Source organism: Gavialis gangeticus, unplaced genomic scaffold, assembly GCF_001723915.1.
Source record: "Gavialis gangeticus isolate Ggan-Ray unplaced genomic scaffold, GavGan_comp1, whole genome shotgun sequence".
NCBI lineage: Eukaryota > Metazoa > Chordata > Crocodylia > Gavialidae > Gavialis > Gavialis gangeticus.
This window is the reverse complement of record NW_017728996.1, coordinates 43,648,247-43,662,311: the sequence shown is the minus strand read 5'-3', so window position 1 is coordinate 43,662,311 and position 14,065 is coordinate 43,648,247. Positions and strand designations below refer to the sequence as shown.

The 14,065-nt window shown below is 43.4% G+C and overlaps 1 protein-coding gene across 1 annotated transcript in view; it reads right to left on the bottom strand.

The window, feature by feature from the left end:
* USP3 (ubiquitin specific peptidase 3) overlaps positions 1-14,065 on the bottom strand; it is a 63,127-nt gene that overhangs the window by 32,953 nt on the left and 16,109 nt on the right. The window contains exons 2-3 of the mRNA XM_019504385.1: positions 11,818-11,878; positions 9,642-9,773 (exon numbers count right to left, since the gene is read on the bottom strand). Of these exons, the coding sequence (XP_019359930.1) occupies positions 9,642-9,773; positions 11,818-11,878 (193 nt within the window). The remainder of the gene's footprint in view (positions 1-9,641; positions 9,774-11,817; positions 11,879-14,065) is intronic.

Here is a 14,065-nt window from a genome sequence, read left to right as displayed (position 1 = left end):
CCCCCACCCAAAGCCCCTGCCCCCAGCCCTGCTTGTACTCCTGCTTCCCCTTGCCCCCCAGCCCAGGCTCCATAGCTATCAGCAGCTACCCAAAACCTGGACCAGCTGCAGCCAGGAAGCTGCAAACAGCTGCTGCCTCCCCGCCCCAGCCCCAGCGAAGACAGGAGGTGTCGGCACTTCGCCCACTGGGGCCAGGGTCATGGGCAGTATGGGGCTGGGGCAAGGTCCCACTGGCAGCACAGGGCTGGGGCCCTCGGCAACAGGGGGCTGTGGCCCAGCTATGGGCAGTGCGGGGCTGGGGCCGGAGCTGGGGTCAGGGCCCACCAACAGATAGTATCACCGCTGCAGCTGGGGCCTGGGTCTGGCCCAGCCCAGCCCCAGCTGGCTGCTGGGGCAGCGCCAGGATGGGGCTGGACCCCGACCCCATCCTGATGCTGCTGACTGCCCCGGCCCAGCAGCAGCACTGGGCTGGGGCCGGCAGTGGCGGTGAGGGCTACAGCTGGGGCCATGGACCTGCATGGGCCCTGGCCCCAGCCATGTGCTGCTGGTGAGCCTGGCTCTGCCCAGCAGCACTGCCACAGCCTGCCCCAGTCCAGTGCCGCTGCCCGACTGGGGCTGTTGGCAGCACTGGGATGGGGCTGGGGCCCACACAGGCTAGGACTGTGGACCTGCTCAGGCCTCAGCCACATCCTGGCGCTGCTGACCCCATCGCCGCCACCCGGCCTGGGAGCAGCACTAGGCTGGGGCGGGCGGCAGCAATGGTGTCAGACGGGGCAGGGCCCGCCAGCAGCACGTGGCCAGGCCCGAGCCCTGTGCAGGCCCCAGCCCAGCAGCAGCACCGAACTGGAGCCAGCGCCCGCGGTGGTACCAGCTGGGGCAGGGCCCACCAGCAGCATGTGGCCAGGCCTGAGGCTGGGGCCATCGGCAGCACTGGGACAGCCCCGACCCGGTGGTGGCAGCGCCAGCCATGGCAGCGGTGCCAGCTGGGGCTGGGCTCAGGCAGGGCTGGGGCCAGGGCCACTGGGGTGCCGACAGCCCCCAGCCCAGGGGCAGCACTGGGTCAGGGCCAGTGGTGATGCCAGGCTGGGTCTGGGGCCCAAGGGGCTCTTACCTGGCTGGGGTCAGCGGCAGCACAAGACTGTTCCTGGGCAGCCACATGCTGGTTCATCTGGGTTCAGCTCTTCCCACCCCGAGGGGCGGGAAGCAGTCTGCGTGCCAATCAAAAGCATGCGAAGTTCCACCTTTGGCACACGTGCCATAGGTTGCTGACCCCTGTTGTAAGGGATAATTTCTGCCTGGGAGTGGTGGGGTTGTCACGGATATAATGAGCACTTCTTTGTATGACTGATTATAGTATTTTCTTCTTTATATGAATTTTTATTTTTAGCAGCTCAACTCCAACTCCCAGACCCAGGCTCTCTGGGTCCCCTTAGCTGCTAAAAATGGCCCCAAGCCAACGCATATATGTAATGCTCTGGAAAACAGTTAGGTTTATTTCCTGCAATACCACTAGATCACAGAAGCTCAAGGTACCAAGAAGCAAGTCAGAGCCTTCCTTGGCCTGGTTGCATATTACAGGCAGTTTGTCCTTGGATTTGGAGCAAAGGCAGCTCCCCCACCTGAGCTGACCAAGGCAGCCCTGATCTGGTGGTCTGGAAGCAGGGATGTCAGGAAGCATTTGACACCCTAAAGGCTGCCCTGATCAAACAACCGATTCTGAAGGCACTGGTCCATGATAAACCCTTCTACGTAGCCACAAATGTCTCTGACTTAGGACTAGGAGCTGTACTCTTCCAAGAGCACCAAGAGACACGACATCCCGTGGTTTACTTAAGCCGGAAGTTAATCCCTTGGGAGTGGAACCTGTCCTCTATTGAGAAGGAGCATTTGGCAATTATCTGGGCACTGAACAAACTGAAGCCCTATCTGTGAGGGCAGCAGTTCACTGTCCTATCAGACCGTGCCCCACTTCAATGGTTGCAAACCATGCAGAATACCAATGCCAAACTTCAACGATGGGCTTGGCAGCTTCAAGAGTTCAACTTCACCAGCGAACACATCAAGTGACGCCAAAATGTGACAGCAGATGCCCTGCCACGAAAGGACTCTGGGTAGTGGGGGTCAGATGGACTCAAGCCTACCTGAGAGGGCTCTGGCACAGGAGCTCCCCAACGTGCTTTAATGTTCTCTGTGTATTGTTGTTATGACCAGTCTTATGTGTTGTGTAAGTGTGGCAGAATGCCATCTCCGTCTCTCCCCAAACTCTATCAGGCTGATGACCAATCTGACAATTTGGTTACCATGGTCACTGCAGAGGGCAGACACCCCTGGCCCCATCTTCTTCAGGTAACCCTGAGTTGTAACCTGAGCTGGATACATTCCTGAGGGAGGGGGAAACCTGCTCCCTCTGCCTATGTGACTGGCCTCAAACACCTGGAGGGTGGGGGTGGAGCTTAAACTCCCTATTGTTCTAAGCCACATCATCACGACTGGGACTGTGAAATAAGCTCCTTCCAGAGGTGGTGCGATCACCTACCCTAGAAATCTTCAAGAGGAGACTGGATTTGATAACCCCAGCTGTCTTTCCTGCCTAGTGCAGGGAGGCTGGACCGGATGATCTTGCAAGGTTACTTCCAGCCCTTACAACTTATGAATCTATTTTAAAAGGTTTTTAAAAATTCTTATTTTAAAGTTTACTTCTCACCAATGATGTTAAATTCCACTCCTGAAATCATCTTGAACTTCTCCGAGACTGGGTGCATCTTCTCTACCCCATACTGAGTGGCCAAGGGGAGTGCGATCTGCCTGGCTAATTTCCTGCTTGATCAGGCCAAGATTTCATAGACATTTGGGTTGGAAGGGACCCCGGAGGATCATCAAGTCCAGCCCCTTTGAACATGTAAATGGCTCCACCATTAAATATATGTATACAAGAAAAACACCCCAAAAATTGTAATAATATGTGCATTGTTACTGCATGGCAGCATTGTAAACGTGTAAATATGAATAATATTTTGCTGCAAGGAGTTTTTCTTGGCAGGTTTGTGTGTTTTCTTTTTCAGACACTGTAGTGTAAAATTCAATCTAGTAGCAACAGTGACTGTCATCGTTCTCATGATATGTACATCTCTTATTGAGATTCATCAAACAAAGTCTAGCCTCCTGGAGCACCTGAACAGCACCTCCAATACTTCACAGTCAGTCACATCTACACCTGAGTGAACGTAACCACACCTCAGTTAAGGTTTTTAGCTAGCACAAACAGAAGTCTGCAGGGCACCCAAATAGAAAAGAGAGATTAAGACCATGGGTGGATGTACGATTTAGAAACCGGGGGTGCGGAGGGGCTCGTGCCTCATCATATAGAAAACGACATATTTTTCTACAGTTAAAGGGAAACTAGACAAGATGGTGACTGTGGAAAAACTGCAGAGACTGGCTTACAGGCAGTGCCGCAGCAAGGTGGAAGGGGTAGGTGGAAGGGGCAAGCGGGGTGACTGGCCTGGGCACTGAAGTGAAAGGTCGCCAACACGCGCTGCTGGGGTGGGGTGTAGGATGGAGCCACTGTAAGGCTGAAGACCTAGTTGAACTTTAGGTGACCCTGTGGCCAGCAGGTACACGAGAGTAGAGGGCCATGCGGCAAAGAGAACCTGCCATGTGAAGAAATGTAGTGTGACGTGTGGAAAACTCCTGGGTGCCATGTGGAAGTTACCTGTACGAGTGCTGCGCGCAAGTGAGAGTGCGGTCTGTAGAGGGAGTATAAAAGGAATTTTTCCCTCACGGTGAGGGTTCAATTGGCTCCATCGGTGTGCCTGAGAGGTGGTCGTATGCGTGCCTGCAAGGTGGTAGATAGAGTGGACTTCTGTTTGGGAGACTGCTTGGGAGGTTGATGAGTGGATTCATGCCCGAGAGGTGGAACCCGTGAGGCAGAGAAACGAAAGGATACTTACCTGAAGCCAAAGTCTCCCACCACTGATACAGAATAGATCAAAACTACTAGCATACTACAGACAGGGAAACTGTGAGGGTCGTCCTGGTTCATCTGTCTTTACCTTCCCCCCAGTAGCATAACCCCGCAGCTCCTATAGGTAAATATCAGCCCTTCTTCCCTGTGTTTTATGTCTGCAAGTACCTGTGCGTTACACAGTGTTGTAAACAATAGGTAACCGAAGTGCGTGTGCATGCGTACATGGGAATAGTATAATGTTCTTTTAGGATAAGGTATTGATATTTTACAGTAAGTGGTTGTTAGATGTTAAATAAACCGTTTGATTGGTTTATTCTCACATTGTGTGCATAGTCCCTCATTTAGGAAGGGTCCGGGTATCTGGCTAACAGATACCAGAGCTCAGGTCCACTCTCTAGCTCTTCCCTGCCCATTTTTCATGGGGTGGCTAACACTGAATTAAAAGTTAAACTGATTTTGGCCCCTAAAACCAAGAGCAGCTCCTGGCACTGTGTGCACTCCTGGGCAAGTCTGAGGGGGCATGTGTCCCCTGGATCTGTGTGCAGGGCAAGGGGGGGCTGCCACTGCAGGCTTTGTCCTGGACACCAAACTTCATTGCTACAGCACTGCTCACAGGGGCTGGTTCCAATAATACTCTCACTCTGTCACTTCCTGGTCTAGGCATATGTCACATTTTAATCTGAACACTGCACCTTGAAACAAAACATGGATCAGTATGTGTCAACTGGGCCTACCCGTGTAACCCTGTGAGGAACATGAGGGAGGGCATTTTAATGTCTGGTGACATGGTGGGTTGATTTTACTGCTAAAGGGTTTCATGCTCAGCCCCTGAGAAGGTCACATACCTTTGCACTTTCACCATTTGTACTAGCCAATTGCCCATCAAGAACGATGGGTGGTAGGGGGCTGGGATGCAGTGCCGCTACCTAATGCCCCACATGCTGCCACTATTCTGCCTCTTGCAAGGAGTGGGGTGGGGGAGCAGAGGCCAGCCCCCACCCCCTGACCAGCCCTTGGCACCACTTGCAGGGAGGCCTCGGCTCCCCCACCCCGTCCAGTCCTCAGTGCCACTTGCAGGCAGTGGGCTGAAGGAGCCTAGGCCAGAGCTCTTGGCCTCAGCTCCCCCACCCTCTGTCCAGTTCTTGGCACAGCTTTGGAATAATGGTGGTGCTCCCCCACACTTGGAGCACTCCGATTGGCTGTTTCTGTCAGCCAGTCAGAACGCAAACAAAGCATTACGGACAGAGACAGACAGACAGACTTAGACTTTTATAATATTAGAATAATACAGGTTTAAAAAAAAAATAAGAAGTCATTTTTACCACCACCATAAGCCAATGTTTAGGTTGCTGTCAATAAAATGGGTAAATCCAAAATTAAAAAAAGTTTTGTTTTAAATCAAGCCTTTAATTCTATAAACCATTATTTTTGCAAAATCTATAGTTTAGGCCTGACACCAGAACTACTCTCTCTATATATAGGAGAGCATGACAAGGCTGACAAGTCAAAAATATGACTTATGAGTTGTGGCAGGGACCACATGGACATGGGAAGCATTTTAAACCAAATCATAAACAGGGCTCTTTTTCCGGTTGTGTTAGCCAAGTGCCTAAGTATCAGAACACAGACAACATGAACCCATCTTTAGAATAATTTACACTTCAAAATGCAGCCTTCTGACAAATTTAATTTTACTGATAGAACACAGGAACATAGGCGAGTAGCAATTCACGAGTCCTTCTGAAGCTAGTGCAGTAAAAATCTTTGTAGGCTCTTAGTAGGTATTTAAATAAAAACTAAAAGGCCATTTATCAACTAAGAGATGGATTTTTTAAGGCTATGAGCTTCACCTAAAACTCATACTCTCAAATTTACATTTAATCTGCGGATCTGCATTCCATCTACTGGTTCCAGAGTTAGCAGGAGGCCAAGACAGAATGTCCTAAACTAGGATCTTGTTATGCAAGAAATGGTAATAAATAAATAATTGTGGATAATCATTGAAAATCTTTTAAAATGTGTTTAAGTACATTCACCTATACATCTTTGCGCATGTATCCATAAGCATTTTTAAAAAACATCTTCCCTTAAAATGCTTCTTCAAGACCCACCTCAATTTGTGGTTGTTTGGGGGCAGTAGGGAAGGTAAGAAATGGGGCAAAAGCAGCAGAGAGTAAGGAAGGTACATCTACTAGCTTTGGAAGTTCCCCTTCAATTCACTGTTCTTACCAGAAATAGAAGACTGAATATTTATTGTAGAAAGTAACTGCTTTTCCACTGTCCTAAACTGTAGCTAGACTCTCTTTGAAACCTAAGATTTATGTTCATGTCACTTCACTTGTGAAGACCAATGTCTTGGGGATGGCAAGGAAAACAATTTGCTGGAAAGCAAAATCCTTTACTCCTGAATATTCTGTTTGGAAGAAACATTTTCTGTGTTTTTTAGAATCTTAGATTTTTACTGTTTTTATAAAGTTTCTAATCGCCTGGGCTGCAAAAATGTCCTTTAACTATCGCTCATTTCAGGTAACCCAGTCCTACTGAAGTGCAAATGTTCCCCAGTCAGAACTTAACTAGGAGCCTATCAGCATATAAAGCAAATATACACACCCTGTGCTTAGTCACTGAAACTTAATTACAGGAAGCTATTTAGTCCAATTTTGATTTACATCAAGGTTACATGCAAACTAGAAATAAAATTAATGATACCTTTGTTATCCATTTCAGTACTAGGGGCAGAAACACTAAGTAGCTTTCTGACAAGCTGATCCAAATCTAGATTTTTATTTTCAGAACCTCCCTGTGCATTTCTAAAGGCTCCTCATAAGACTGAAAAGAACTAAATGCACTCCAGACAGAAATATAGGAGAATACATACAAGCCTTGTCAGGAGAGCTTTCCAGCAGGCTAAAGGATGTAGTAAATGGGGCCCAGGATATGGTAATGGAGGTCACTTCTCAACTACAAGCAGAAACAGAATAGTAAGGTGCTCTTCCCGACAGAGAACCTTCCCCACAAATAGCTTTAATATCAAAATGTGCATACCAGCAAGGAGGAAGTCCCCACACACCTTACAATAAGATATGGCTCAACCATATCTGAGTATTTTCTTTTATGCTTCTGACCCCTTGCTAATGGCCACAATGATCACATAATGTACCAACATTCATTCTAAGTATACGCTCACTTGGAAGGGGCAAAGTTGTGCATCTTCCACAAAAATCGCAATTTGAGTAGGTCCCTACTTCTAAGATCAGCCTGCACTAAATGCATATTCTCTCTCACATCCCAAGAAGTTTACATATACAATGCAAATCACATAAAAATGGTACCTATAGTCACTTTTAATAATGCCAACAGAAGACACCTCTTAGCAAAACCAGCTATGCATTACTTAACATGAGGAAAAATACTTAGGCCTTTCTTACGAAAGCAAGGGATTTTATCTTCTGAAACTTGTCCATCTTCACACAGCTTAGCACAAAAGACTTATAATTTGTTAACAAATTACAGTGAAACACAAACTCTCCATGGCAAAATATCTGCAATTAATTCCAATTCATTCATAACTTGACAACCTTTTACTCAGCTAGTACTGCAAAGGAAGTTTCACATGCTACACTGTTTTTCATGTATTACTAATGCAAATGTGTTGCGATTTCAGTGTCTGGCTATTACATTATGATTTCATCATTCTTTTTGTCTATTTTGGTTTGAAGGCTCTTTTGCACTTGGGAAAATTAAATGTTCTCTCACCTTCAATCCAAGATTTCAATGAGATTTCATAGCAAGATAGACTTTGGGCACGTCTACACGTGCCCCTACAGCGCCGTTGTTACGGTGCCATCATTCAGTACTTTCTTTTGGAAGTACTAAATGATGGCACGCACAGTAACAACCTGTACTGTGCCATCCGCATGGTGCAATTATTTTTAGCTGCTACATCACCATACCAACACGCTACACTGAGGTAGAACAAAAATGGTTGTTGCCCACCCACACTACGTCGCTGTAGCACATTACTATGGCAACAGCATCATGTGTACCCAAGCCCTTTATTGTTCTAATGAGATGGTGCAATTAAGTCAATAAATTTTGACAGGTTATTACAATAGCAAGTCCTGCACATCATCTGAGATCTCATCTGTTCTGCAGATTTTAAAAGCAAACTGAGGATATACCAACATTCTAACTACTACCTGTGTCAAATTCTTACATACATCCTTACTTTCAAGATGAATATAGAGTTTCATGCCGAAAAACTATACTGCGTCATTAAAACTGAATTATTAACTGCACATATCAGAACTGCGGTACAAATGTTCTTACATGCCCTACTTTGCTTTATGTATATGCGTTAGAACGGGGTTCTTTCATAACAGTATCACACAGAACGAGGTGTACTTTTTTTTGGGTCAGGAAAACATAATATGAATGGAAACAAGAGTCCATAAGGCTTTTCAAACCTAACTTTCTTCTATGCTTATCAATTTATGTACAGCATATGGCATTACTGCCTATATCATGCAAACTGTAATTCTTTCTTTCTGATATTCACTAAACAATCATCTCAGACCACAAGAGGAAGACATTTACTACACAACCATTCTTTCATCCAGCAGGACACTCGACTCAGCCCACAGATTCTACCTACGAACACAAAAATGTGAGGCTACCTGCTCAGAACAGCATCTTATTCAGCGGCAATGGTTAGTCTTTCTCTAGCTATGAACTAGTCACCCAAAACACAGGCCATTTAATTCCTATTCTGCCTCTCCTCCTGAGCAATCACATACATTAGTAATAACCCTAAAGCCGAGAAGAAAAAAAAAAAAAACACTTTGGGGTGGAGAGGGTAAAAGATGATGAACACAAAGCACAACATTCCCAGCTTTTGCTGTCAGGAACAGAAGCAATATACTCGAAAAGAGAGTGCCATTGTTGAGCTCCCTATTATCCTCCCCTAATAGCATCCATATCACATTTGCTCAGTTCACAGAACTATTGCAGCACAAAGTCAGACCAGCTGTAGTGTCTTTCATCATGATCAACAATAATTCTCCTATTTCAACTTGACCAACAATATGATGCTGCATCTGAATGGGGTCTACTTCATTCTCGCCACAACCGTACTAGTTCTTCAAATCTATCAGCAGAAACAAACGTGTCATCTGCCCACATCCCTGCAAAGACAAAGGCATATGCACCAGGAGCCAATCTATTGAGCAAGAAATTGCCATTTTTACTTAATCACTTGTTCCTTTGACCACAATCATACTTGAAGCATCTGTAAATGTTTATTCTGTGCAAGACTAGCCAGCTCTATGAAATGAGTAACTGGAACTGATTGCTAAGTCTCTATTTGTCTGCAAAGGGTACGTTCTAAATCATACTCCAAAAACACACAAAGTTGCACAGTAACTGCTGCAATTAAACAAATCCATATAACTCGCATTGAAAAAACCCTTGTAAAACGTCACTTGTAATACAGGAGTATCACCTCAATCGAGGCTATAAAATCCTTCCCAAGAGACAGCTTTCACATACTGTCTCTATAATAGCCAAGTCTGGAAATACACATAATGTTTTACCATTTTCCCACCACCTGACCAACATGTGCGCATCTGAATGTGCAACAAGTTCCTGAATAGAAATGTTGCAACTGCTTACTTACCAGTATGTGCTGTAACTACTGCAATCCATACACACAGTGTGCTGAACTTTCTCTTGCTTTTCTGTTTTCTTATGGTTGGTTAAAGGAATCTGTGTATCTTCATAATGTTTCTTTGCATGGCCATTCACATACCTTAAAAAAACAAAAAATCATAAAAAACCCTCTTCTATTTTTAAACTCCTGGGAAAGCAAACACTGGCTAAGCTTCTTAAATCTGTCCTCCTCTCTCAAACACTCTTTTTCTCTGTCAACCAGCTTCTTTAAGGCAAGCACCAGGATTTGGCTCTCCTTTGACTTGTCATATATTTGTAATCGGAAAAAAAGAATATTAGGTCCCCATGCCCATATCAAGTGACTGACATCTGCATTTACTTGTCATGTAGGGGTTTTCTGTTCTTCTCCCTTGAAATTCAGGACCAAGTCTCTACAAGATTTCAGACAGCACAGCTAGCTTTGTTGGTCAGGCATATGAAGAGGTATAGTTCCTTCTACTTTGCTGGCAGAAAACCCTAGACACAATTATACTAGCAAAACTGCACTTTTACTGATATAGGCTGTTTTGCTTGCTGCTGGTGCTACAGCTTTTCTAGTATCCCTGCTCTCATACTAGGAGAGCTTTGCTGGGACAGTATACCAGTATTCCTATTTCAGTAAAGTACTTCTTAAGAGGATACAACCTAGGAAAGAGAACTACCAGTCGCTTCAAGTTAAGATTTGAGTGGACACAGTTTCTTTTCCTTTTACGTTGTGTTACCTGAACAAAAGGACACGTTATATTGGCTCACAAAATCCTTGAGCTCTCAAAACCATAATGGTGTTTTTTTTATGAAGCACATTAACATTTCTCTCATTCAGGTATGTTCAAATACTTGGGATGACAGGAGTTTTAAGAGCTAACCCCAAACGAGTGAAAATGTAATGCAAAGCCTATTAACGGCATACAAATGTTTTATAAAAACAGTTTAAAAAAATTAAAGAAATGAGCAAAATATTCCAAACTTTCTATTTCAGCCTTTGAGCATTCACATAATATGATGAAGTTACACATCTCTCTCCCTTCAAGCTATTAATTTTTGAAATACAGGAAAAGCAATGATTTTCTGCACTAAAGCTTTTGATAGGAAAGAAATGATTAACGCTGTTAGCACATTCTTATCTCTACATGAACAGACATTTAAAGAAACACCAAAATGGGAATTTACTGGGATCTATTTTAATAAGAAACGCACCAAGTTTAACAGTGGTTTTTAGTATAAAAACCTAGCTGTGCCTATGGCGGACCTCACTTTAAATCCTTTTACTTCCAGTCACAGCAGAAGCTGTGGGAAGAGTGGTGGCCGGACTAGAGCTGCAAAGCTGCCAGTTGGACACCCTGATATAAATGCCAGTCAATTAGACTGAGCATGCACATCTCAGGACACTTGTTCTTCGAAGTGCAAAGAATCATTTCCATCACTACATTCTTACACACATTTTCAGTGTACTTCAACAAATACATATAGAAAAAAGATGTCTTGTGAAAGACCACCTCTACCAGTTATTGATGATATAGCTAAGGGCATGTATTTTGTTTTAGGATTCTCGATGACATACATATAAAATCCCTGCAGCTTAAACTAGCCACTGGCTACTTCTCAAAACAAACTGGGCCAAATTTTGGTTTGCAAAATACTAAGGAAGAGCTAGCTGCTGTTTGTTTTTAAATCCACAACAGAAGCAACTTCATTTTAGAGGGTGGGAAAGAACCTAATTAGTTCACGCATAATTGCTGTTGTAATTATACAAGTGTGTGAAAATAACTTAGCTAATATTTGAAAAAGGTGGGGGGAAGGGACACAGCACAGTCTAATAGCTCCACCAACACAAAGTTGGAACTGACCGACAGTGTAAACCTCTTCACAAAAGACATTTCATGCTTTCAAGCAAAGGAAAGTATAAAATCAAAGACTACAAGAAAGCAGAGAACATTCATTATGAATCTACAGCAAATAAACTGCTGAACTGCAATAGCTTCTATGCTACTAAGGTATAAGGGAACTATCAAAAAAGGGCAATCAGATATATTTTTGAAAGGGAATAATTCTAAGCAAAACATGCAGCAAAGGAAAAATGATGCAAAAACTGTAAAGAGAAGCTGAATCATGTGAGGAGTTGCACCGATTTATCCTCTACCTACCTTCCACAATGGACACTTGAACAAGTCAGACAAACCCAGGGACTTTTATTTGATCGGCACACTATTAAAAAACAAAATAAAAAGTTAGGGGTATTAGCCATAATAACAGTTATATAACCCTTCTTGCAAGATGGAAATAGCTCTGGCCTGGCTCCATAATAGCCAAATGGTTATATAAAGGGGTACATTTAGCTATATTTAGGACAGTAGGAGAGATGGTGATTCTAAGACATATTAGTCTGGATTTATTTTTACTTACACTATAGGCAACTAAGACATTTATCTATTGATCACAGTTTCACTTTCATTAGCTTCAGGAGGTCGATATTCAATTTCTACACACAAGTACTGGAGGTAACAAACTATGAAGGGATGAAAATCTGAAATTAAAACATTTTGTTTGGCTTTTAACACTGCAGTCTACATGGATGCTACCCTCCTACCCCCCAAAACCCCCAACAACTGCATATGGCCATTATTTCAAAACCTGTTACACAAGAGACTATTTTAAAGAAATGATTATGGAAGAACTTGGCAATTCAATAAGTGCACAGAATAAATTAAGCTGTAAAATGCAATAACATGCTCCATTTCCACAGTGCTCCTTTCTATGTGAAACCACTGCTGAAGGTCTTACCCATAACATTTTAACCTTTCAGTCACTTGTCCTACCTAGATTGAAAGGATGAAATGAGATGAAGTATTGTGTTTTACAGTCCACTCAAAGTCAAAGTATATCAACATCCAATGCAAAGGGTAAAAAGGAAAGGTACAGAGGTTTGGATTTCTCAGTACTTAAATAAGATTCTTATAAATTCACATACAATGAAACCTGCGCTGAAAATTGCCCCTGGTGTTTTCAGGGATCATAAAATATCCTTATGGCCATGATTATATAAACAAGCTACTATTCTTAATGGGCACCAAACCAACCAGCTTTCAAAATGTCAGCCACTCCTTTATAAAACAATGAGAAAAATAGTAGGCACAAGGAAAAACACTTGTTTAGGCAACACAGTAAAGTTTTACTGGAAAAGATAAGCTTTTTGATTATGTGCCAAGTTTAAAGAAACCTAAAATAAGCTGTTACATTACACATATGAGCCTCTGAAATATCAGAAGTCTAATATGTCTTCCTTTGTGGAATAGATTTGTACTGGGTCGTATGGACAGGTTCACTTTTTCAATTCAAGGAAAAGTGTTTTTTTCCAGTCTGTGCTAATAGCCACAAATACTAAACCAAAACGTCTCAAATGGAGTGGTCTTGATTGACACAACGTAGGACGACACCCGAAGGAACTCCACCAGGCTGCTGACAGGCATCCGCCAGAACACTGAAGAATGAAATTTTCCTTTTAAGGGAAACAATTTTACCAAGAAATCCTTTACCAAAACACACGTATTTCAATAAAATTCCTCCCTCCATCTTATAATTCAAACAAGAATGTAATTAAACTAATTTATGCTCCCCAGGAGCACTATGTCACTTTCAGATTTCAGTCAGAACAGAAGATAACAGACAAGCAGAGAAGTCACTTTCACTTAGGGAGGAGGTTCTACTACTTCAGCACAATGCTGCTGTGTTTGAACTCACAATTCCTCCAGGGAATATTTAAAATGTCAAAATTCCAGTGGGTTCACTGGGAAAAAATGCATTAAAATATTTTTCTCTGTTGTAAAACTTTTTTTTAAAGCCCTCATTTTGAAATTACAGTAACTACCAGACTGTGACAATTTAAAATCATGATCTGGTGACAGAAAGCCCTCAACATTCATATTGAAACTCACCATGACTGTGAAGCTCGTTTAATTTTACTTTGAAGAACTACTACTTACAGGACATTTTTTGCTCTACTGGTGAAATGCCAACAACAGAAAATTTGAAGTGCTATTTCTAAAGGCACATGGATCCCCACCAGTGATAAGGATGACAAAAAGCAGACAGGAAAGCAGGGTAGAACCATCGTGATTTGAATTTCTTATTAAAAAAGGAGAGAGGAAAGAAACGTTTTACCAAGTGGAAAAGAACAAGGCTGGTCAAGAAAGAAAAAAATAATTCAAAGCTTTTAAGTCTATCTTCTCTCAGAACAAAAAAATAAGGGATGTTAAATGCTTATAATTACATACAGGATGATGCACTAGCCTGGGCCCATTAGTCTGATCTGACATGGCAATTCCCATGTCCCCGAGTCACATAACCAAGATTCAAGTAAAAAATTAACTGCATAAGACAAGGGGGGGTGGGGGG